Source organism: Mytilus edulis, chromosome 1 (assembly GCF_963676685.1).
Source record: "Mytilus edulis chromosome 1, xbMytEdul2.2, whole genome shotgun sequence".
NCBI classification, from domain to species: Eukaryota; Metazoa; Mollusca; class Bivalvia; order Mytilida; family Mytilidae; genus Mytilus; species Mytilus edulis.
Window position 1 is genome coordinate 49,518,280 of NC_092344.1, and position 26,463 is coordinate 49,544,742.

At 31.4% G+C, this 26,463-nt stretch overlaps 1 protein-coding gene across 1 annotated transcript in view; it reads right to left on the reverse strand.

Annotated features, from left to right (window-relative positions):
- The window catches only part of LOC139513313 (E3 ubiquitin-protein ligase rnf213-alpha-like), a 110,077-nt gene that overhangs the window by 20,821 nt on the left and 62,793 nt on the right, over positions 1-26,463 (reverse strand). Inside the window, exons 51-69 of the mRNA XM_071301707.1 lie at positions 25,499-25,706; positions 24,505-24,856; positions 23,232-23,376; positions 22,681-22,997; positions 21,091-21,263; positions 20,200-20,427; positions 18,800-19,008; positions 18,133-18,226; positions 17,564-17,664; positions 16,545-16,742; positions 15,856-16,104; positions 15,229-15,346; positions 14,277-14,551; positions 13,360-13,480; positions 12,898-13,014; positions 12,205-12,312; positions 1,085-1,138; positions 604-801; positions 55-157 (exon numbers count right to left, since the gene is read on the reverse strand). Of these exons, the coding sequence (XP_071157808.1) occupies positions 55-157; positions 604-801; positions 1,085-1,138; positions 12,205-12,312; positions 12,898-13,014; positions 13,360-13,480; positions 14,277-14,551; positions 15,229-15,346; positions 15,856-16,104; positions 16,545-16,742; positions 17,564-17,664; positions 18,133-18,226; positions 18,800-19,008; positions 20,200-20,427; positions 21,091-21,263; positions 22,681-22,997; positions 23,232-23,376; positions 24,505-24,856; positions 25,499-25,706 (3,368 nt within the window). The remainder of the gene's footprint in view (positions 1-54; positions 158-603; positions 802-1,084; positions 1,139-12,204; positions 12,313-12,897; positions 13,015-13,359; positions 13,481-14,276; positions 14,552-15,228; positions 15,347-15,855; positions 16,105-16,544; positions 16,743-17,563; positions 17,665-18,132; positions 18,227-18,799; positions 19,009-20,199; positions 20,428-21,090; positions 21,264-22,680; positions 22,998-23,231; positions 23,377-24,504; positions 24,857-25,498; positions 25,707-26,463) is intronic.

Below are 26,463 nucleotides of genomic sequence, written 5' to 3' on the forward strand. Positions count from 1 at the left end.
ATTCACCCTTGCCTAGGGCCTGAATTGTTTGTGACCGTACACAATTGTACTTACTGTGAAACACTGGATTTTCACTGCCATCATCTGGTCTGGATGCCAACAATGCTTCTTTGATCAGATCCAAATCGTCCTGAGGCATTGTGGGAAAATAAGATTCCTAAAATAATACAGTAAAAAGAGGAATTATGAAGTGGGTGTACGTTAAACATTAATAATATGTGAAGGAGAAACATTATTAGAGCAAAAAACACCATAGTTACATACTTTTAGAATATAACATACTTAACTCAAGTTTTCATGTGTTTTACAAGAGTAATATTGGTGTTAACAACTTACATATGTGAGAGGACAGTACAATTTTTAGAAGAAAACTAGTATTGTACTGTCCTTTCACATATAAAACAGCAGCTTACTGGAAAAACCTAGTACATAGATAACTTTTTTGCAAGAGCCTTGTGACTTTTAACCAAAATATTGATAAACAGTCAAAACTGAAGAAAAAAATATGACACAATCATTTATTACTAAGCTTTATTGTAAAATAATTTACTAAATAATATCAATTGTTCACTAAAATTCAATATGAATTTCAAAGAAACTTACCATCATGAGTTCTGGGTTGTTGGCAATGTTTACCAGGGGAGATAACCAAGTTTGCTTCTCAGGTATCCCTCTGAACAGAACCATGCAATGCAACAACAGACAACACAATCCTTGCTGTCCTAGATCTAAAGCAGGAGAAATGTTTTTGTCAGCATCATGCCTCCATACACTATTTGTCAAAAGATCCCTGATGAGTTCCTATTAAATATATATAAAAGAATATAATTACATACATGTAAAATAACAAGGGAACAAGTTTAAAATATGCACAATTTACCATAACTGTATATTTCACTTCAGTGTCCTCGTCAATGTCTGTTAAGGTATGGTGAACTAAAAAATACCAGATAAAAAAAATCCTGTTCAAATTTAAGAAAATAAGTTAAAAATGAGAACTGGTGAATCTTTTTACTTTTAACAGACATATTTTACTAAAATGGATCTTTAAAACCAGAGGTAACTCTATATCAGTATTTCTCACCTTGTTTTGTATCTTATTACAATTCATTAAGGTCCTCTGCAAAAACTGCTTTACCTAGAAATATATGATATAAACATTGAACCAATACAGGTTTTGTTGTACTGATATACCACTGTCTTAGGTTAGGGGAGGGTTGGAACCTTTAAACGAGTTTAACTCATCACTTTCTGTATGTGCCTGTCAAAAGTCAGGAGCCTGTTATTCAGTTGCTGTTTGTTGCTTTACATGTATAACATATTTGTTTTTCCTTCATTATTTTATACAAAAATTAGGCTGTTAGTTTTCCCGTTTAAAATGTTATTTTCATCTGTCATTCAGGGCCTTTTATAACTGACTATGAGATAGGGGTTTTGCTGATCTTGAAGGCCATATGGTGACCTATAGTTGTTAATTTCTGTGTCATTTGGTATGTTCTGGAGAGTTGTCTCATTGGCAATCATACCACATCTTCTTATTTTTTTTATGTAGACCTTGCAAGGATCCACTATCAATCATGATTAGTGAGAACTCACATGACAAATAACAAAATACTTTTTACAAGAAGACATTGAACCATGAAACAACGATATACAGAAACTATTAGCATAACACAACTGTATCCAAGATATGAAGCATTTACGTCGTCTTATCTCTAAATCTAAAGCCATATACATATAGATTATGGTGTTGCCTGATTATAATTCCTTTGTGGCACATTTTGTGACTTTCAACAAAGGCAAGACAACAAGAAAAATGCTAAAAGATGTCATATGAATGGCAATTTATTTTTCATATATATACTGATTAATCATTCATAGAATAATTATTGTGTATTTAAGTTGTCGTGTGCTGCCTCACTTTAATCAGTCAGAGCTCTGACATAAACAAGTCAGAATAAAATGACTTCCATAGGTCAGATATAATTTGATGCAAGTGTTGTCTCCCTTCTTGCACTCAACAGAATATGACTTGTACAGGTCAGTTTATGTCAGACTTTAATTTATCATAAAATGACTTCCACAGGTCAGCTTTTGCATAAAATATTGTGACTTAATATCTTCATATTCTAATAAGATTTATGTCCCTTTTTAATACATTTTGACTTAGAGAGGTCATTTTTGTTCTGACTTGAAGCAGTCATTACTACCACTTTGTTATCAATCTCCATAAAATATAGTGATTACTAGTTTCGAATCAAAGAGTTTAAAAAGTGGGGCTTGTCATACCTTCTTCTTTCCAGAATCTTAACATAATATATTTATCTCATCAAATTCGATCATTTCAAAATTAATACAAACAAAAACCAAAGCAGAAAAATGGATCATACAACTTTCTGTCAATATCAAAAGATTTACAAAATACAATATTGGATACATTTACTAGTACCATGACAATACTTCAAATCTTCCAAGGAAAAAATAAGGGATCTATTTTCATCCACTTTTAGCTAAATTTATCAAGAGCAAAACATTTATTATTTTAATATTTCATTGAGGTAAATACTGTTGTGCAAACTGACTCAAACAAGTCACACTATGTTCTGACTTGAAAGAGTCAGTCAAAACTAAACTTATTTCAACCTTTATGTCTTGTACTGTCATATTGATTTAAAAATGTATGGGAAAGACAGATATAGGACAGAGAAAATATTAAAGGTCCCCTAAAGTCACAATGAGGACTATAAAAAAAAATATTTGGTATATTCAATATTTAAATGCATTTTCTTTTAAACAGGTCAAATCATGTTTTGACTTATAATAGTCAGGGATGATTTCAATTGAAGTTAAAATGTTATCGGAGTATTTTGTCTCGTAAAAGTAGATCGCTCAGCAGGTTGATAAAAAATATGCTTTTTGTCAAAACAGACCTCGGCAAAGAGCAAATTCAAATGTTGATATAACATTGATGAATGAATTTTAATGTTAAGCAGGTCGCCCAGCAGAGCCGGTTATGTAATTTGATTAAAACTTGTTTTGTAAAAGAAATTATTTTATATATTTTTCACTTTTTTCCGCAACAGACAAAAGTTTGAGTGTTTTTGAAAATAAGTTGATGATAGACCATTCATTCATTGAAATACATTTAAATCAAGGTAAATTTATAAAGATCTGTTGAAAAAATACCCAATGGATGATTTTTTTTCACTGGTTAATATGGTAAGCCGTTTTGCTATTTAATCTAACTTCAAGATATCTCATAAACTTTACATGCTTTATTAGATATCTTATATAATAGTTTATTAGATATTTGATATAGTTTGAAAGATATCTTATAAAGTTTATAAGATATCTTATAAAGTTTATAAGATATCTTATAAAGTTTATAAGATATCTTATATAGTTCACGATATATCTCAAATAATTTATGAGATATCTTATAGTTTATAAGATATCTCATAATTTTCTTTATCAGATATCTTATAAATTATATACGATATCTAATAAACTATATAAGATATCGTATAAACTATATAACATGTATAACATGTATAAGATATCTTATATCAAGTAAATTTGTAAGATATCTTATATAAAGTATATTTGTAAGATATCTTATATAAAGTATATTTGTAAGATATCTTATACAAGAGGCTGTCACAACAACAGCAAACCGGATTTATTAACATTTATTTGTGTCCAGGCAATATCACAAGAACCATTACTGATGAATGGTGAAAGTGAAAATCGTCAATATCAAATTTGACCTCCATTTTGTCATCAGTATCAACATATTAACATTTGAAAAGCTTAGATTGAATGGTTCATGAGTAAATGCAATAAAGTGAATGGAAACACCATTTTACGATCTTTCAAGAACCATAACTCCTGAACGGTAAAAGTCAAAATCGTCATTATTGAACTTGACCTCTATTTTGTCATCAGTAACAACATATAAAAATTTCAAAAGCTTTGGTTGAATGGTTCATGAGAAAATGCACGGACACGACTGGAAACACCATTTTTCAATCTTTCAAGAACCATAACTCCTGAACGGTAAAAGTCAAAATCGTCATTATTGAACTTGACCTCTATTTTGTCATCAGTAACAACATATTAAAATTTGGGAAGCTTTGGTAGAACAGTTCATGCGTAAATGCACGGACACGACTGGAAAAACCATTTTTCAATCTTTCAAGAACCATTACTCCTGAACGGTAAAAGTCAAAATCGTCATTATTAAACTTGACCTCCATTTAGTTGTCAGTAACAACATATTAAAATTTGGGAAGCTTTGGTAGAACAGTTCATGTGTAAATACACGGACACGACTGGAAACTCCATTTTTCAATCTTTCAAGAACCATAACTCCTGAACGGTAAAAGTCAAAATCGTCATTATTGAACTTGACCTCCATTATGTCATCAGTAACAACATATTAAAATTTGGGAAGCTTTGGTAGAACAGTTCATGCGTAAATGCATGGACACGAATGGAAAAACCATTTTTCAATCTTTTAAGAACTATAACTCCTGAACGGTAAAAGTCAAAATCACCATTATTGAACTTGACCTTCATTTAGTTGTCAGTAACAACATATTAAAATTTTAAAAGCTTTGGTTGAACGGATCATGAGTTAATGCACGGACAACATTTGATTGCCACCCGCCCGGCTGCCCGCCGTACATCCCCAAATCAATAACCGACATTTTTGTCAAAAAAATCCGGTTAATAAAGTATATATGTAAGATATATATTTTAAAATCGATATTAGATATCTTCTATATTATATAAGATATCTATTCTATATAAGATATCTTATAAAAAATATTGTTTATGATATCTTATATAATCAGAAGAAATATTATTAGAGATATCGTATATAAATTATAAGATATTTCATATAATTTTCTTAATATGATATCCAATAAATTATATAAGATATTTTATACAAAACATATTTATAAGATATTTCATATACTTTAAGATATCTTAAATAAATCTTATATACTATATGAGATATTATATATATTACATAAGATATCTTATATATTATGAGATAATTTGAAATTCGAATAAATAGCTAAACGGCTTACCATAGGTTTATGTAAGCTGGTACTTGTGGTATATATGTTTTTGTAATAGGCCTCGTTTACCAAAGTTAAGATGATAGTGCATCGTATGCAATGATATTCATGCATTACAACTTCCCTGGTCCGAATCCAATAATTTCTTCAATCAGTGTACAGATGAAATTAACTTAATATTCATTTTCCGTTTTTACAGGAAAATGATATTATTTCGTTTTAGATTGTTTGCATAAAAAATTCCCAATTGGGATAAAAATTCCCAATTAGATATTCAAAGGACCCATTTGAAAACACCTGGAATCATCCCTGACAGTCAGCCCAAAACTAAATTTATTGAAATTTTTAGAGTGGGGCACTGACATATGATATTAAATGAAAGTATGGGAACGTCAGACATAAGAAATATATTTAAGGTAGATCATAAGTAAATCTTTTTTGAGACAGAATTTTTTTATACTTAGCCAGAATGAAGATTTTAATATGCTCTTTTCAAAAATATAATAAAAAGTAGGGGTCACCGTGCTATTTTTCAAGCTATGAGTCGTTGAAAATTGCCTAAATTTGGTTAGATTGTTAATGGAAAAACACAATTGTGTGCATAAAAAATAATCTATGAGATAGAATTTTGAAATAAATTGTGAAAAGATAGGTTTTGTAATATGTTTTTAAGAAAATAAAAAGAAAAAATGGTGTCACCGAACTTGTTTTCTTGCTACAAGTAAAAAGAAAGAAATTCCCTATCTGTCCAGTATAAATTTTTTCCTAAAAGAGTTATCTTCCCTTAAATGGCTCATTTGAAAAAAATAATTCAAAAAGCAAATTAAAATGATATTTGTTTTATTATTTTGAATTATACAATAAATTGCCAAGTTTTCTTTATATTATTAAACAGTCTAACCATCAAATTGCAAATCTGTCTCCAAATTTGCAGATTTAGGCAAATAACTAGACCGATTTTTTACTGTGATTGTTCAATCCAAGATGACGGTATACCATGAATCTACCTTAAGATCCCCTAAAATAAATAACCATTTGACTTAATTGTTTCTAAACATTTATCAAATAAATTCACAAATGGCAGATTCAGAAGCAGGGCTTAAAGGAAGTACACCTAGCTTTGATTGGAAAATTTGTTCTGCAATCTGACTTGAACAGGTCAAATCATGTTCAGACAAATTGACTTAAACAGGTCAAATGGGCATGTTCGGACAAATTGACTTAAACAGGTCAAATCATGTTCTGACTTAAAAGAGTCTGTCAAAAACTAAATGGCTTGCAAAGTTCTGTAAAAGTCGTGCATTATCATGATTGTAATGTGATTGTTAACTTAATGACTTAGAATGTATGGATACAAGTAGGAAAAAAAATCACAAAAAATTAAGTCACAATTATAAGAACTATATATATAAAAGATAATTTGGTATATTTTTGATACATTGTATCTTAATATTTCATTGAGGTAAATCGTGTTGTGCAAACTGACTTGAACAAGTCACATTATGTTCTGACTTCAAGGAGTCAGTAAAAAACTATACTTTAATCAAGTATTGCAACTTTAAGTCTGGGGTTGTCATATGCATTTCAGAATGTATAAGAAACTCAGATAAAAGACACCCAATAATAAAGTCACAAAAACGTGGACTATAAAAAAGTGTATTTGGTATACTATTATTTAATATTCAAATGTATTTTGTTAACAAATTTCTCCAAATTATTTTAAAATTTTATTATATTTCTGTATTTTCATGACTTTTTTTCTGTTAAATTAACATTTGGAACTTTCGGTTTTAAAAAACATTATTTTAAAAACCATTTGACTGAATTGTTTCTTAAAAATAATTATGAATTAATTAACTCAACAGTAGCAGATTCAGATATGGAGGGGGCTTAAAGGAAGAAGACTTAGTTTTGATTGGACATTTTTTTTTCTCTGTCAACTGACTTATTAACAGGTCAAATCGTGTTCTGACTTCAAAGAGTCAGTCCCAACTAAACTTATTTCAACTTTTAAGTCTAGTTTTTTCATATTGATTAAAAAATGTACGGAAAAGCCAGATAAAAGACAAAGGAAATAAGGTCCCCATACGGCGCAATAATGAGGACTATGAAAAAGTTTATTTTGCATATTCAATATATTTAAATGTATTTTGTTTTAAACCGGTCAAATTATGTTCTGACTTCAAAGAGTCAGTCAAAAACTTCACTTTAGCTAATCATTACAACTTTTTAGTCTGGCATTGTCATATGCTTTAAGAATGTATGGGAAATTCAGATAAAAGACACCCAATAATAAAGTCACAATAATGAGGACTAAAAAAATGTGTTTGGTATATTTTATATTCAAATAAATTTTGTTTACAAATTTCATCAAATCATCTTTAAATTTTATTATATTTTTGTATTTTCATGACCTTTCTTTTCTGTTAAGTTAACACGTGGAACTTTTGGTTTTAAAATATATTATTTTAAACCATTTGACTGAATTGTTTCTAATAAACCTATCAATTAATTAACTCAACAGTAGCAGATTCAGATAAGGGAAAAAGGGGAAGAGAGGGGGGGGGCTTAGAAGAAGAAGACCTAGTTTTGATTGGATTTAATTTTCTCTGTAAACTGACTTTAACAGGTCAAATCATGTTCTGACTTCAAAGAGTCAGTCAAAACTAAACTTATTTCAACTTTTAAGTCTAGGATTTTCATATTGATTTAAAAATGTACGGAAAAGCCAGATAAAAGACAAAGGAAATAAGGTCCCCATACGGCGCAATAATGAGGACTATACAAACATGTATTTGGTATATTTTATATTCAAATGTATTTTGTTAACAAATTTCATCAAATTAATATCTTAAAAATTTATTCTATTTCCGTATTTTCATGACTTTTTTTCTGTTAAGTTAACAAATAGAACTTTTGGTTGTAAAAAAACATTATTCTAAAAACCATTTGACTGAATTGTTTCTTAATTTTTTTTTTAACTCAACAGTAGCAAATTCAAATAAGGGGAAAAGGGGGGGGGGGGGGCTAAGATGAAGAAACCTAGTTTGATTGGATTTTTTTTTCTGTAAACTGACTTTAACAGGTCAAATCATGTTCTGACTTTTAAGAGTCTGTCAAAACTAAACTTATTTCAACTTTTAAGTCCAGGATTTTCATATTGATTTAAATTATATGGAACATTTTTATATTGAATATTCAAATGCATTTTGTTTTTTTGAGATTTTCATCAAATTATCTAAAAAAAAAATATTGTATTATTTCTGTATTTTCATGACTTTTCTTTTCTGTTAAGTTAACACATGGAACTTGTGGTTGCAAATTTTTTTTTATATTTGAATAACCATTTGACTGAATTGTTTCTAAAAAAAATCAGTAATTAATTAACTCAACAGTAGCAGATTGATATTTAGTGGGGAGGGGGATTAGAGGAAGAACACCTAGCTTTGATAGGACATTTTTTTCTTGTCAACTGACTTTAACAGGTCAAATCGTGTTCTGACTTCAAAAAGTCAGTCCCATCTAAACTTATTTCAACTTTTAAGTCTAGTTTTTTCATATTAATTTAAAAATGTACGGAAAAGCCAGATAAAAGGCAGAGGAAATAAGGTCCCCATACAGCGCAATAATTAATCAATTAATTAACTCAACAGTAGCAGATTCAGATAAAAGGGAAAAAAAGGGGGGGGGGCTTAGAAGAAGAAGACCTAGTTTTGATTGGATTTAATTTTCTCTGTAAACTGACTTTAACAGGTCAAATCATGTTCTGACTTCAAAGAGTCAGTCAAAACTAAACTTATGTCAACTTTTAAGTCTAGGATTTTCATATTGATTTTAAAATGTATGACAAACCAGATAAAAGACTGATGAAATATGGTCCCCTCAAGTCACAATATTTAGGACTATAAAAAAAATGTATTTGGTATATTTTATATTCAAATGTATTTTTTTTAACAAATTTCATCAAATTTATATCTTAAAAATTTATTTTATTTCTGTATTTTCATGACTTTTTTTCTGTAAAGTTAACATATAGAACTTTTGGTTGTAAAAAACATTATTCTAAAAACCATTTGACTGAATTGTTTCTTAAAAAAAAAATAATTATCCCAACAGTAGCAGATTCAGATAAGGAGAAAAAGGGGGAGGGGCTTAGAAGAAGAAGACCTAGTTTTGATTGGATTTAATTTTCTCTGTAAACTGACTTTAACAGGTCAAATCATGTTCTGGCTTCAAAGAGTACTTATGTCAACTTTTAAGTCTAGGATTTTCATATTGATTTTAAAATGTATGACAAACCAGATAAAAGACTGATGAAATATGGTCCCCTCAAGTCATAATATTGAGGACTATAAAAAAAATGTATTTGGTATATTTTGTATTCAAATGTATTTTTTTTAACAAATTTCATCAAATTTGTATCTTAAAAATTTATTTTATTTCTGTATTTTCATGACTTTTTTTCTGTAAAGTTAACATATAGAACTATTGGTTGTAAAAAACATTATTCTAAAAACCATTTGACTGAATTGTTTCTTAAAAAAAATTAATTATCCCAACAGTAGTCGATTCAGATAAGGAGAAAAAGGGTGGGGCTAAGATGAAGAAACCTAGTTTGATCGGATTTTTTTTCTGTAAACTGACTTAAACAGGTCAAATCATGTTCTGTAAAAAAAATTTGAGAAGAACATACTTAGAAAATCAGACTAAGTTTGGTGACTTTGTTGTCCTTCGAGAAGTGGTACATATAAATACATAATATTTTCACTACAACTATCTATTGGGTGTTTTTTAAATATATTTTTTTAGCAACATTTATAACTTTGTAATTTATGTTCAATTGTACACTTGTTATTCTTAATATATATTTTTTTGGGAACAAAATCTTGTCAGGGTTTCTTATGGTACTAGCATGACAAGAGCATTCATATTCTTAAATACTCTAACATTAAAAACAAGTCATTATCTTCAGATCATTCTGAGTCTTTCTAACCTTATTAAATTAAAGTCAGAACATTCAGACTTTCATAATAAGTCAGAACATTCAGACTTTCATAAGTCAGAACATTCAGACTTTTATAGGTCAGAACATACTGACTTCCAATGTTCTTCTCACTTCTGTAGAAACAAAGACTATCTATATTTCAAATAAAAGGTTAATGCTTTATGTGGCTAAGCATCTGGGGTAAGAATTATAGATGTGTAACTTCATAGGAAAACATATATGCCATATAATTAGGGATTGACCCTGTATGTCATTCAAATCTTCTTGAAATGACGAACAGGAATATTATATGGTTTAGGGGTGGTGATCCAAACCATTTCAAGAAGGGGGATGGGGATGACCCCCATGGACTTTCCCTTTATTTCATTTGATTCGTTGTATTGTCCCATATAATAATATATAGGCTTAAGGGGTGGGGATCTCAACCGTTTACAAGTTTTCAAACATGAGGGGGTGGGGTGACCCCAAGGGACTTTATCTTTATTTCATTTGATTTGTCTTGTTGTCCCTTACACTAATATATATTTGGTTCAGGGGTGCGGATCTTGACCATTTACATGTTTTCACACAGTAGGGGTGAACCCCCCCCCCCCCAAGGGACTTCCCCTATATTACATTGGGTTTGTTTTATTTTCCCATACAAGAATATATATAGTTTAGGGGTGGGGATCTCGACCGTTTACAAAATATAAGAACATTCGCAAATGGCAGGGGAGGGGGTAAACCCAGAGACTAGCCCGGTATATTTCATTCAAATCAATTTGACATTATAAAAAGGAATATATATGGTTTACAGGTGGGGATCTCGACCATTTTCAAGATATAAGATCATTCTCAAATAACAAGGGGTGGGGTGACCCATAGAGACTAGCCCAGGGGCGGATCCAGCCATTTTAAAAAGGGGGGTTCCCAACCCAGGATAAAGGGGGGTTCCAACTATATGTCCCCATTCAAATGCATTGATCGGCCAAAAAAAAGGGGGGGTTCCAACCCCCAGAACCCCCCTCTGGATCCGCCACTGTAGCCTGGTATATTTCATTATACTTTACAGCGAGAAAAAATTGAGTTAAGGGAGCAAGGATATCGACTGTTCAACATTGTCAAATGACAGTGGTAGGGTGATCCCTGGAGCCTTACCCTACATTTCATTTGATTTGTTTTTAATATCATATTCCATGTTCATAATTGAAAAACCCGTTTTGTGAATCTCTTTATAATGTTCTCAAGTTAAAATCATTTTTAAAATAAAAATATATTTCGGTTCTTTAGTTAAACCCTCCCTTCCCTTTACCTTTATTAAAATTATTCTGATTTCATTTCATTTTCATTAATATCAATATTCAAAAGATCGTTTTTCTCATTGGGAGAAACGAAAAAACAAATATATTTATAAGCCGCAAACTCGGAAAGGTTAAAAAGTCAATTCATGATTGAGTTTAAAAATAGAAAAATCATGTGATGATGTTCAGCTCGAAGCAATAATTTTACTTTTAAAATTGCAGTGACTGGTTATTAATGTTAATACTGTTTAAGACAACACGAGTTGTCTCCCGAAAATAACAGTTCATTATCATAACAACATTTTCTGACCTGAACAAGTCAGAATTGTCAGACACCCGGTCATCTCAAAGGCCACGCGTCCGTATTTACAGGTCACGCGCCTTCATGAAACAGCAACAAAATCACTTGCAAAGACCTTCTTCACACGCAAAAAATATTAAAATGGCCAAGAAAATACGGAGGTAATATGTATTACCTTCTGAAAATGACCACATTGACCTAGATTTGCACTAAAAAAACGTAAATAATCACTATATTTTCAATAACTTCTCGTTCGAGAAACTCCCAAAACAACGACTCTCAAACACGTGATCTCTCGCAAAAAAACCACGTGATCGTATGTGTCTTAGATCGGCGGCAAATTCAAAATATCTTCTGGTTTGACGGACTCGATGGAAAACTACGCAAAACAAAAATTGACCCGTACAGGTCAGAATTTCAAAACATTTTCTGACTTGAAGAAGTCATTTTATTCTGACTTGTTTATGTCAGAGCTCTGACTGTTAATACAACCAACATCTCCTTTTACTCATCTAAATTTAAACAACCTACTTTCTGTGAGAACTGTTGTTGTGCCTCCTCATACAAGAAGTTCATAGTGAATTCTCTATAAACAACTAACAAGAATCGAGTTTCTGTTTTCCATTTGTTCTTCTTAGTCTACAATCAAAACATCAAAATATTCCTCACTTAAAATAATAAAATTTAAACAATTTCCACAAATATCCTATAAGCAGTTATTCCAGCAGAAACTGTTTAACTTTCCAGAGCACTTAATGTTCAACCAAATTTTCCATTTTTCTTTTGGCATCAGAACTCTTTGTCTTTTATTTTTTATCTTCTTTCCTTCTTGGTCACTTGTACCCGTTTGTTCTTTATTAACTTTGCATTACATGTGTTTTATCTGCAAAACTCAGCCTGATATACATTATCAGCCATGGCTTACAGTTAAAAGAAATACCTACCCAGGGGAAATGATGAAGATATCGTCATGGTATAATGACTCTTGAGGTGGGGAAAAGGAGAAGTGCTTTTGAATACCTAGTACATTTATTAACCCCTCCATTGGCTGTACAAGTGGAGTTATCCATAAGCTACAATGTAAGTTGGTAGAACTATTGCTTACTTTTAAAAGGGTCAGGTTCAAACCCCAGCTGGTATAGTAATGAATTTTGGAAGGCAAATCATGCTCTCCAGTTACAAAAGCATGAAAAAATTACTGCTATAATTAAAAATTATCCAAACCTGTAATAAATTGACAAGCTTCTTATTATCCTCATTTAATGCTGCCTGAACAAATGCTTCTCTCATTTGTGTGTAGCCTTCTCCACAAACTATAAATCTGTCATGACATTCTTCTTTCTAGAATAAAAATCATAAACAACCTTAGCCTTAAACAAATGGTTTTCTAGATTGTTCTCCCTTTAATAGCTCTAATCCAAAGGCACTTGTATCATTTGAATAAGAATTTTTATAAGTAAATTCAGGAGTTCTTTATAAACTTTGGCTTTACTTGGCAAATAGTTTTTTAAAAAATCGGATACTGTATATTTATTATTTTTTTCCAGTAAGGCAGAAAACTTATCTTAAGCAGGCTCTAGGGTACAAATATTTCAGCAAAAATTTAAACATATTTTTTAATGATAATATAAGATTTATTTCAGTTTTTATTTGATCATCTTACTGCAAAGAAGGAATAAAATTGACCTTATTGCCCTGAAGTTCTGGTAGATTTATCCATCTTTTCATTGCCATATCACATTCATTACGTATAGTCTGGTAACAGTCAGTGCCATAACATCTACATAGGTACTTTATAAAGTAACGTCTGAAAAAGAATTAAAAAACCAATAAGGTTGATATGATCAACGAAGAAATGCTGTTGTCACTAACTCAAGAATGGCTTATATCACTATAATACTTTTAAACCAAACAGAGTATGTTCAGTCATGCAGAATAGTATTCCTACAGCTCAATATTTTTCATTGTATTTTGTGTGTTGGGTTGCTGTATCATTGACATATATCCCTACAGCTGCAGAGATATGGATAGCAACACAACATTAAGAACGTAAAAGTTATGCTTGTTGTCAGGTCTAATATGTTTTATGAAGGACTGGTTAGGAAACTATCAATTATTCATACCAAAATTTTAAGAGTGAAACAGAAATCTAAAAATATACTTATATAGCTTCATAAAAACAGATATTCAATTCCAGTTTTGTCTGTGTAACTGTTCTATGTTTGCTAAAAAACAAGAATGTGTCCCCAGTACACGAATGCCCTACTCGCACTATCATTCTCTATGTTCAGTGGACCGTGAAATTGGGGTAAACCCTCTAATTTGGCATTAAAATTAGAAAGATCATATCATAGGGAACATGTATACTAAGTTTGAAGTCGATTGGACTTCAACTTCATCAAAAACTACCTTGACCAAAAACTTTAACCTGAAGCGGGACAGACGGTCGAACGAAAGAACGGATGGACGAACGAACGAACAGACGGACGGACGAATGGACGCACAGACCAGAAAACATAATGCCCCTCTACTATCGTAGGTGGGGCATAAAAACTTAAAATAATTTGAAGACATGCTGTTTGATTTCTTAGTATTATTCCTACCTAGGCCAATTTGATCCACACTCTTCACACAATTTTCCTACTGCCTCAAAAAGTCGTTTCAGTTTTGTGTTTAACTTGGTAGTCTTTTCTATGAATGATTTATACATTAAATTAGCTGCCACACTTAGAGAAAATCTGGTTTGAGATAAGTGTTCCATATTTTCTAGCAAATGATCAGCATCTAATTGTATCTTTTTACAGGAATTCCTCAACATTTCTGTTGCTGCTTGAATAAGTTCTTTGTTTTCTTCCGAGTAACGTTGATGACAGGAATCCTAAATAAAATTGTGAGAAATATTTAGAACAACAGAACTACAGTCATTTTTACTGGATAAGAAGATATTTTTCCGAGAATTGTTGGCCTATGAGGCAGTTCGGTTAAATCAGGACAGTGATACTTATATGGATGAATTAACAAATTGTAAATTGAGAATGTTTAGCATGTATTTATTGTTGTAATTGCTGAACAATCAGTAAAAATGCAAGATTTAATTTTAATAATTTAGGAAAAAGCACGAACAAATTAAATTCTTTTCAAATATTACTGTAGAAACACTAATTTTCGTGGGTTTAAAAATTTCGTGTTTTTGTGTCTTAATAAGATTTCATGGGGATTTAATTTCGTGGATTTCAATAAATGAAAGTGATATTATATAAATGTTAAATTCGTGGAGTTTTAATTTCGTGGATATACCACGAAATAAATTAAATTAAATCCTCCACGAAAATTTCTGCTTCTACAGTAACTGTCAGAAACAGGTAAATGTTAATGCTGCATCTAGTCAAGTTTTTATTTTCTACAGACAATAAAAGGACTGAAAAAGCTTGTACCATGTCTAAAATCTACTTTTCCTTGTCATTTTTTAAAGACTTATAATTTCTCATTGAAAATGAGAGAGGATATCATAAGTGTTTTTTTTTTTAATTTCTCCATCAAACCATGTAAACTTACTTCCATACACTGTAGAACCAGATGACACAGACTGTGAGATTGATCACTGGTAGTAGGATCAATCAATCTTAAAGCTCTTCTGAAATAATTCTCCAAGTGCTGGTGAACCTCTAGACCACTGTAAAAAAAGAACAATATTTAACTAATGATGTCTAGCGAATGATCAATATTGAAATTAAGGAGTAGGTAAAAGTGTTTTTGACTCAAAAGGTAAACTATTGTACAAAAAATTAAATTGAAATGAAAATAGAGGATAATAATAAAAAAAACCCAACTAAATACACTCAACAAACAAAAGAAAAGTAGGGAACAATTGATAGGTGCTAATTTGAAAAACTTATCTGAGACATTGCTGATATAAACCTTTGATAAATTTTATAAAAATCTGGCAAGAATTATACATGTTAGAGCACTTACAAGACTGAACAGAGCGACTTCAAGCATTTCTATTTCCCCTGCAAAGCATAGGGCAGGGGACAATATAAACTTTTAAGTTTCACAGTATGCTAGCGAAATATTTAATAAGAAAAGGGACATTTAAGAAAATTCCGGAACAGATGAGTGTACAGATATTTAAGCCTGTCATAACAATAATTCTATATCTAGATTATAAAATATTTTCAGTACCTCGTTTGCATCAAATGTTGTAATAGAAATGATCGGACAACTGGAGTAGAATCAATACAATCATCGAAAATTGTCAGCTGCTTTGTGACCTCTTGACCTTTCTTTGTTTGTACCGTAATGTAGGACAGTAGTTTGTTTACTATGTCATTAGATGGTGGAGTTCCTTCAGCAAAGCATAACTGGGAAATAACTTCCATAAAGAAATTGTTACATCGTCTTCTGAAATCCTGGTATGCTAGAACATTTTCACTAGAAAAAAGGAGAAATTTAAATATTAAGCACATATCATATAAAAGTATTGACAATTAATGATAAAATTCAAGGAAAAAAGTTAGAAAAATAACAATTTATCAACATCTACTTCAAATATGTGTGAAAAAACAATAATATAGATTTTCATTTTTATCAAATTCCATAACTACATCAGTGCATTTACAATTCTTAAACTTCTACAATTTAGGTTTATACAAATTATTGCTGAATTCATGTTCCTGTTTTGTGTTTAATTCTGCATACTAGCACTATCAACTTTTCTTTTTCTGCAGTTTTCTGGTATTGTCTTTTATAACAATTACAATCATGTCAATCACAGGTAAACATGGTATCACACATTCCCTCAAAATTATATTATTCATTTAGGGTAAAATTATTTAGTTTGTAGTATTCTGTTGGCTCAATTATGACTTTACCTCTGATCAGCTTCTACAGGTTGAAAGTCTTTCTGAAATGGCTGATCACACGTCGGACATGTCACATCTGGCGATATTATGGTCTCATTAAAACATCTTCTACATATAGTGTGATTACATGGCAGTGTAACTGGAGGACTTGGTTGTGTCTCTTGTGTTCCTGTATATGGCTCCTCACAATGGGCACACTTCTGCTGGCTATGGATTACAATTAAGGGAATTTAAATCATGCAAATTTAAATCATGCAATTAAAATTGTGAACGGAAATGTGTCAAAGAGACAACAACCCGACCTATGAGCAGACAACACCTGAAGGAAACCAATGGGTCTTCAATGCAAGGAGAAACTCCCTCACAAGCTATTCTGACAGCAAATTGCAATCTACATGGTTTAGTTAATATCAATTAATATCACTTGTAGCTAAATGGGGAAATGTACTGATTAAGCTGAAACACTTTTTTTCTAATTAAAAAGTAAAAATATGGTGCATTAATTTGTTACGTACACTATCTACCACATGCACTTGAAAATTAAACTTGAAACCAAATATCATGTTCATTATTGTTCATCATCTCAAAGTTCTATTGATCATAAAATTATACTATATATTACATGTTTTATGCAGTGAACACACGTTCCCTTTGAAATCCTCCCAACTGATTCCCTCTGCATATGAAAATTAAACAATTTAGATTCAACTCACTGTGATGTTTGGGACATTACCCACAACTTCTTTCACTTACCAATTGCAGAATTCTATATTCATAGCTTTGTTTTGAAAGATGGTTAAACTAAAACAGTTTACACAGAATTGGTACTATCTTTTGTAACTTTGCTGAAAAATTACTTAGATCTATATACTGTTTAGAAAAATACAGATATATCCTCATACAACTACATAGCAGGATTTAAACAACTTCAACAGAAATCTTCAGTGAAGTTTTGGAATGTCGGTTAAAAACTTTAGCAGGAGTTGATGAAATTTATGCAAAGAGAATTTAGGAATGACTCAACTCACCCAAAAATTTTGGAGCTAACTTCTTTGTTGCAGGACTTTAGGAATTTCTCTACCTTTTCTAGGGATTCTAAAGTTTTCATATCAGCTTTTGTCCTCAGCATCTACAACATACACTATGCTAAATTCAAGGTTATCAAAGTTGAAGTTAAGTAAACAGTATATTTAAAGTTTGAAACTGATAAAAAAAAGATTTTGATATCTGATCTAAGATTCTTTTTTTTTTATCCTAGATACAAACAACCTTTAAAATAAAAATACTAGGTCAAAAACTCAATATAACTTTTCTTGAGATATTGTTCAACTTCTTTTTATTTCTACATACTGTAATTTGGAAATTATTGTGTGCATTTATTATTGCGATTTTGTCAATTAGATGTGATTTCAATTTTTGCGATATTGAGAAAAAAACTTGTTTAATTCATATACAAAATTTCAAAATGCCAGTTCAAATTATTGTGATTATAATCCTGTTGCATTTTTCGCAATAATTAAAACTTCGCAATAATTTCAGAATTTACAGTACATTAGACATTTTAAAGTAAATTAATATGTATCTAATAACAACTTACAACCCAGAGTGGCATGCATCTCTTTACTTCAGAATCATCCGTACAGACATGTTCTATAAATAACTTCAGCGCTATGGCTCTGGTCCATAGATATCTAGAAACAACAAAATGAAAAGAGTTGGTTGAATTTAACTGTGTCTAAAATCAACACGAGGTTTAACAATTATAAAACTTACAATGTCCACAATTTCTCTCTGATTTGTTATAAAAATGGCTGAAAGAAGGAATAATTGCTGTGAATTTTTAATTGAACTAAAAAATAATAATTTCATTTATGAGGAGGGTGATAGGGATACCTTTATGATTAAAAGTTCTAGTCAAATGACATTATTTGTAATTTTTGGTGCATGACAATAAAATGTATGTTTTCTTTTAGACAATAAGAAAATGGATTGATTTTGACGAATCACATTCATTTTTTTTTCCAAAAATGACAGTAACAATAATATTATTTGAGACCTCTGAGAAATCACAATAAGGATGTTTTGACGATTCACGGTAAAATTTTAACTAATTTGACGCTAACGGTAGCTGAAAATGACTCCTGACAATGAAGTACATGCATTACTACCCTCATTTATCAGCATGAAGAACAGAAATAAATAGGCAATATAATAGAAGCAACCACAACACTCCAAAGACTTCCACTCAATCTAACTTGTATTACCTTGCTGTCAGAATAGCTTCTGTACATCTGGGAGAAAAGTCATGCCCCTGTTCATTTTCTCTGAAGAATCCAAAGATCCTCTCCACTACCGGTCTGTAATCACACAGGACTCTGATCCACTGTTTCCTACTGCTTGGTTTGTTCAAGGCATCCTTTGAAGGGGGCTCAAGGTTCTTCAGTAGTAGATGCAAGCCCATTAAATCTAATGTCTGAAAAAATGACATAACAAGAATTTGTCCCCAGTACACAGATGCCCATCAACACTATCATTTTCTATGTTCAGTGGACTGTGAAAATGGGGTAAAATCTCTTATTTGGCATTAAAATTAGAAAGGTCATGTCATAGGGAACTTGCAAGTTTCAAGTTGATTGGACTTCAACTTAATCAAAAAATACCTCGACCAAAAACTTTAACCAAAACTTTAACCTGAAGCGTGACCAATGGACAAACAGACGGATGAACGAACAAACAGACAGACAGACAGACACACAGACCAGAAAACATAATGCCCATTAAAATGGGGCATAAAAATATCTAACTTATATTAAAACATATTTTTCCACCATCATCAAAGGTCAATAACTCTAATAAGGAGTTGATAGACGATTTTGACCATGTTGACCTATTTTTAGAACTTGTATTGTTGATCATCTTAAAGTTTCTTCATCTATTATAGTTTTCAAGTTAGTAGGCAAAAAATCCTATAAGAAGTTGATCATCTGACAGTTTTGACATGTATGGACAATTAGTAGAGCTCAACATCCTGAATATTTTTGTTGTTGTCAGATTTTCTCATTAATAATGGTTTTCAAAATAGTAGACAAAACTTGCATTTTAACCCCCTATGTTCCTTTTTTAGCCATGTTGGCATTCTCTGTTGGCAGGCCAGGTCATCATACATATTTATTTAACTAAATACCCCAATGATGATTGTAGCCAAGTTTGGTTAACTTTGACCAAGTAGTTTCAGAGGAGAAGAGTTCTGTAAAAGTTAACAACAGACAAAGGAAGCCAAGTGCTGAGAAAAGCTCACTAAAGGGCCAGGTGCATACCTGCCAACTTTTCAAAATCCCCATGGGGGTTTTACGTGCAAGATGGCTCTTACAGTCCTATAAAACCTTCAAGGGGGCCTTCAGATACATTTTAATGTTGTTTTTTTGCTTCTTCATACTTTAACAAGCCCATTGCCATTGTAAAATTAATGTTTTGTTTAAAATTATGGACAAAATTGCTCTTTGAAAATATTCATTTGGTAGCCTCCATGGGGGAAATCCCCCTGCAAATAGTGACAGTTGGCAGGTATGCAGGTGAGTTCAAAAAGTGCATCTATAGAAAACATAAAGCAATGAATATATGTGCCCTCTATGAATTTATTGCGCCAAAAAAATATATATCTTACAATTTCATCAGCAGTAACAAGATACATCATTTCCTGTTCTGCATGCTCTTGAAATTTTGCAACTTTTTCACAGCATTCTGGCCAAACATGGACAATGTCTGAGAAATTTCTGAAGCGAGCTTTGTGGTGGTGAAAAGCAGCATGGCAACCAACAAGTGCTGGAAATAAACGTCCAACTTCTCCTTGGATGATCTGTTTACATCCAACTATAATATTCTCACAGATATTCTAAATAGAAATGTTTATATATAGATATAGGAAGATGTGGTGTGAGTGCCAATGCTCCATCCAAATAACAATTTATAAAAGTAAACCCTTATAGGTCAATGTACGGCATTCAACATGGAGCCTTCAACATGGATCCTTGGCTCACACCGAACAACAAGCTATAAAGGGCCCAAAATTACATTAGAACATATTATTAACACTTTTTATAACATCAATGCAAGAAAATAAATTAATATTTATGAAATTCAAAGAACTTCTCGAATAAACTATCATGAGTATTAAATGACTAGATTTGGAGATCTTTAACGTTTTGAATTTTCCATGTGTGAACATATTGAAAATATATTATTGATATTGAACAAATATGACATCACATGCAGTTATGTAATTTAATACATGAATTTTTATCAACTTGGATTATTTTTTTACTCAGGTATTAAAAATCAATCATTGAGTGATGGATTTCTCCTAAAAAAAAAATTAAAGGGCCAGTGAATTAGCTACACAAAGAACAATAGCTATTGTATTTATCTAATGGGACAATAGAACAGACAAAAGTTTAAATACCTTGACCAAGAGCAGATGACTCACTTGAAAACTTTCATATGGTCCATGATAAATATTTCAAGATAAACACAAATTTCTCTACTTTATATATCTTACCAATTGTTCTGATTCTGATCTAACCGGATAAGCCATGTGTACAAAATCTTTGATATAACAACAAATGACTCCTTGAATGCTGGTTCCTTCGATCTGAGACAAAATTTTACCCAATGGAGTTGATTCCAATCTACTAGCTGTTTTCATTACCAGCTCAAGTAAGCCATGGTTTTCTGGAAGTGAATATAAAATTTGTCTATTCTGCAGTAAATTACTTTTTGGAAAATGTATCAGATTTTTTCCTTTTTTTCCCCACCTCTTTCAAACTATAACAAAAGTCTTGACAACAAGATTTACTTTATAAAGTCTTCACAAAGTTTATGTAAATTGATCCCCTAATTTTCCAATCTAACATAAATGCAGACATTCTTAGGATTAAAGTCATAAGAAACCTCATATTTAAAAAAAAAATGCATATGTTTTTTATAACTCAATGGGTAGTTTTCATTATAAAACTTATGTACGTATACTTTTTTCTGAAGAAAATTCTTTAATTTGTTCATATTTAGAAGAAGTTTACTTTATTTTAATTTCTTCCTTCAAGGAAGCAATTCCACGACATATTTTCCGTATGCAAAGTGACCCCAGTGTGACCCATCTCGTAAAAATCTGGTGATCGCAATACTATTGGACGTCCTCAAAATAAACTAATATCTGATTGTACATGTTAAACACGTGCTCAATACCCATGCTTTTTTGTTGTTTGTTGACAAACAGGTGACAATCGTTAAACTTTGGCTTCAAAACATGAACTTTAATTACCTGCCATATTTTCACAACAACTCTGACCAATTGAAAAAAAAATTGACGATTATACGAAATTTATGCGAAAAATATGATAAAATCATGGACAGAAGACTAAGTTTATGATGTTTGTATGCATTGGTTCAAGAATTTGAATAACATTATTTTTCACTGGACACTCGTTTTAATATTATGACTTTAAATAGGGTATCAATATATTCTCATCCCTTGGAATTCACCCCTTAAACTTGCAGAAATACACAGAAATTTGTCAAGACTAAGGATGTTAGTCGATGCAGATTTAAGAGATAGTGAGGCAAATTCTCTACTTTAAAAACCTGAGGTCCCTTAATCTTGTGACCAACTTCCTTTTTGTTGCAAGACAAATGTCTGCTTCAACCAATCATGCTATCATTTCACAGTAGCACTAAAAATTCTCAGCCCAAGTCTATATATATAGCTTCAAAGACACCTTTAGTAAATGTGTATCTAATTGCAGATTTAAATTCTTGGTTCATCTTTATCAACAAAGTTCACCAAAATTGATATCCCACTAATTCTAATTAATCCACAGTATGTCTTAGATTTTTTTTAATCTCAATGATAATTACTGTACATCTGATTTCTTTAATTATATGATATACACCAGCAACAAAACTGGTGTCACCTAGCAGACCAGGAGCAGCTTACCCCTTAGTAGCAAAAGAGTTCACCGCCAGATTTTATCAGAATTCATGTTGGTAAATATTTACTTTTGTTGCATGTTAGATATCTTTAATTTTTTTATTCTTAATTTATATTGGTATTTTAATCCTTTTTTCACATGTTCCATCTTGCAATACATACCATGGCTACCTGGTTCTTCAAAAGTTGTCTTCATAATTTCGTCAATCTGAATATAAATCAGCCATGAGAATGGCATTCCCGCCAAAAATCCTTCTCCCTCGTACGCTGTACCCTGCACAACATGTTCACCCATCGAGTGTGTGTAATGTAACTGTGTTACTTGTGGACAATTTAGAATGTTTAGCCAGACAGATCTCTGCCAATGATGAGCTTGATCACTGATAACAATATTCATATTGCAGTTCTTGTCTATAAAAGCAATAACTCCAGCTAGTAAACTGGCTAACTTCTCTTCTAAACACTGAATAGCTGCTCTCCTATAATAAGAATAGCCAACACAATGAATTTCAATGTCTTCAATTTAAAATCATGGCAGAAAACCTTTGAATTTTTTTTTTTTGAATTATCAGAATATGAGGAACTTATAACTGTCTAAAATTAAAAAATAATTTTCCTCATTGTTGAAATTCATAAAGGGACATTAATTGCTTTGGTTCCAATTTGCTAATTAGTTTCAGCGTTTCTTTTGGGCAAATGAGCTAAAAACATACCTAAAAGTTCCTGCACTGTTGATATGCTCCAGGTTTGAAGCCTCTGTAGGCAACCACTCCTTATGTAGCTCACTCTCCTGATCTTCTTTCTCTTTGAGTAAACATTGCAATTGGACTGCTATCCCACTCAAAAATGTCTTTCCTTCTAAAATCAGATATAAATGACTTCTGTTTAATAAAAATGAATAAGGAGCTGGATGTGACAGCACTTGTTAAAATGGCACTGAGTGCTGCCAAATTACTTAATCTGAAGACCGTTCAAAATAAGATAACTGAAAAACAAAATACCAACAATCTGAACGCATCAAATTATGCTTGTAAAGGAAACTCTGAATAACTATGGCATAACAAGATGTGTTTTGAGTTATTGCTCACTAATTATACCCTTGCTGTCCTATCTTAATATTTTGTAAGCAAGAAACTTGGTGAGTGATGGTGTAAAAATTCACCAAACGGTTTAGCATGCTTATATCAATTTTTATACCAAATTTCACAAATCTCTGATCCCCAGTTCCTGAGAAAAATTCCTTCTTCTCCAAAGAACCAAAAAATATATTCTTGAGCTAAATTAATATCTTAGAACCTGATTTTATACTGCACTCGTTCTATTTGAGAAGTCAAAATGTGTTGACTGTATATTTCTATGTCATATACAAGCACTGGACCGATGTCACTTTTCCTCATGAATATTTAAATAGAAGTTGCCGAAATTATATTTAATTATTCATACAACCTCTTCAACCTGTTCTTGTTTTTTATGTATCCATCGACTCAAACTTGTTTCTTTTACAATTTTCGAAAAAACATATTGCTCTTGATAATATGTTTTGTTTGAAACCTATAAATCATTATATCCTATGCTTATTGTTGATAGTTTAGTCCATCTTCAAATGAATTTCGTTTACCATTGATTGTAGGCTGCAACAGGTAATGTACATTTCATTGTGTTGTATATTTCTCAGCCGGAGGCCTTTTTAAAGGGGGATGATTCCCAATATTTGAATCAAATAAATAATATTAACACGTTAAACAACAATTGCAAATGTTTTTTGTAGATTGCAGTATAAAGACAATAATATTGCATTGACTTGACATATCAACAATACAAGGATTTGGCACGAATCATGGAAATAGCTCAGCAGAGCCTCCCATTTCCCCGTTTCTAAGCCTCATCCTTATATCATTGAAATGTCAAGTCAATGAACTATTATTGTCTATATATTTTTAGTGATTACCTAGCTATAATAACATAGAAAACTTATTGAATTCTTACCCTCTTCATGGTTGTTCTGAATCAAATTAAGGACCATTTTAATTCTTTCAGTTGTTCTAGGTGAATCTTTCTCTGGATCTTTAACCATAGAGAGAGCTGTGTGAACACAGTTCATAATCAATGACAGAATGTCTATTTGTTGTTCTCTTTGTGAGGTTTCTTGTTGAGAATCTACATCCATATCTGGTTCTCCATCTTTTTCTGCATCAACCTCCATGTCTTCAGTTGGCTTCTTTTCTTTATATGCATCAAAGAAAGCACTAACTGGTTTATGGTACATCTCAACAATGGAAGGCATTTTAATAGGAAGAGGTCGTAAATCATCAATATGCAAGGAATGCCATAAACCACACTAAAATAAATAAGTATGAATACAGATGTCGCAAACAAGGTATGTGTTCTGTGCTTATAAATTAGAAAAAAAATAATACTTTGTATATTCTGCTTTTTTTACCTAATATTATATTAAGGCTGCTCTCTTCTCATTTTAAAAATAAAACAATTCAGATGAACAAGCATAGAGGTACTGCATGGTAATACATAATCCCAAAATATATACCAAATAACAAATTAATATCTTCAAGGACAAAGACAGACAGACAGACAGACAGACAGACAGACAGACATATTTCTTTGAATAGATTTTAAAATTTACTGTTATACTTAGCTTAAAGATGAAGACTTGAGCTATGTAAAATATTTACATGTAGTGTACCAACTTGTTTTTTATTGACAAAAAATTTATTGATGTCAAGGTTCTACTGAATTGTTGGTTTGCTGTCTCACTGATGAATGTCAATATTTCCTTTTATTCCTTAAATTTTTGTTTGCCATGCCATCATATGGTACCTTAAAAGCATGGAGATAAAGAATAGAAATCAAGGCACTGTTTAAAATTGATTTGGGTTTTGTGCTACTTCAAGAGATTTTGTGTCATGCATAAATATATCTTACCCAATTCAATTTATTAATAGTGAAACCAGTGAAAAAGTACCTGAAAGCCAGTAAAATTACTTCCAGCTACTCTTGGTAGTTGTATAATCAAGACAACATGAATATTTCCAGAATGTTTTTCAGATATTTGTTGTAGCTCCCCCTGTATACTATATCTAGCACATGCTACTAAATCAGCATTCTGGTCACCACAGTCACACTGGACAATGAGCAAGTTGTCACTGGTCATTTTCTTTTCTAATGAAAATCTGAAATATTAAATAACCAGTATAAAATCACAAATAGATATCATAAAATTGAGAATGGAAATGGGGAATGTGTCAAAGAGACAACAACCTGACCATTGAGCAGACAACAGCCGAAGGCAACCAATGGGTCTTCAATGTAGCGAGACACACTCACGACCAGAGGCGTCCTTCAGCTGAACCCTAAACAAATATGTTTCTAGTTTAGTGATAATGGACGTCATACTAAACACCAAATTATACACAAGAAACTAAAATTAAAAATCATACAAGACTAACAAAGGCCAGAGACTCCTGACTTGGGACAGACTCAAAATTGCAGCAAAGGTTAAACATGTTTTTTGAGATCTCAACCCTCCCCCTATACCTCTAGCCAATGTAGAAAATCATGCATGTTTCATCACTTATACTTTAACCAAAGACTTGCTAATTTCTGTTTTATGAATGACCTGCCCCTGTTAATCTGTGGTCATTAAGGGGAAAATGCATCATAAGACTTTGTGAAGTAATGATATTTGCTTTAAGACGTAACATTATTTCCTGGAAAATGCATTACTTGGAAGATTGTGTATCACCAGTGGAACTTTTTACCAAGAAATCTAATGCATATAAAATTGATAGTAAGTAATAATAGTATTTTTCGTTGAGACAAACTTTTTATAAATTCTACCCAAATCTTATCAAAATCATATTTCAAAAGAATTTCAAAGACTTTCTTTTCAAGTCTACAAGTTGTCAAGTGCCATTACTCCCATAAAAA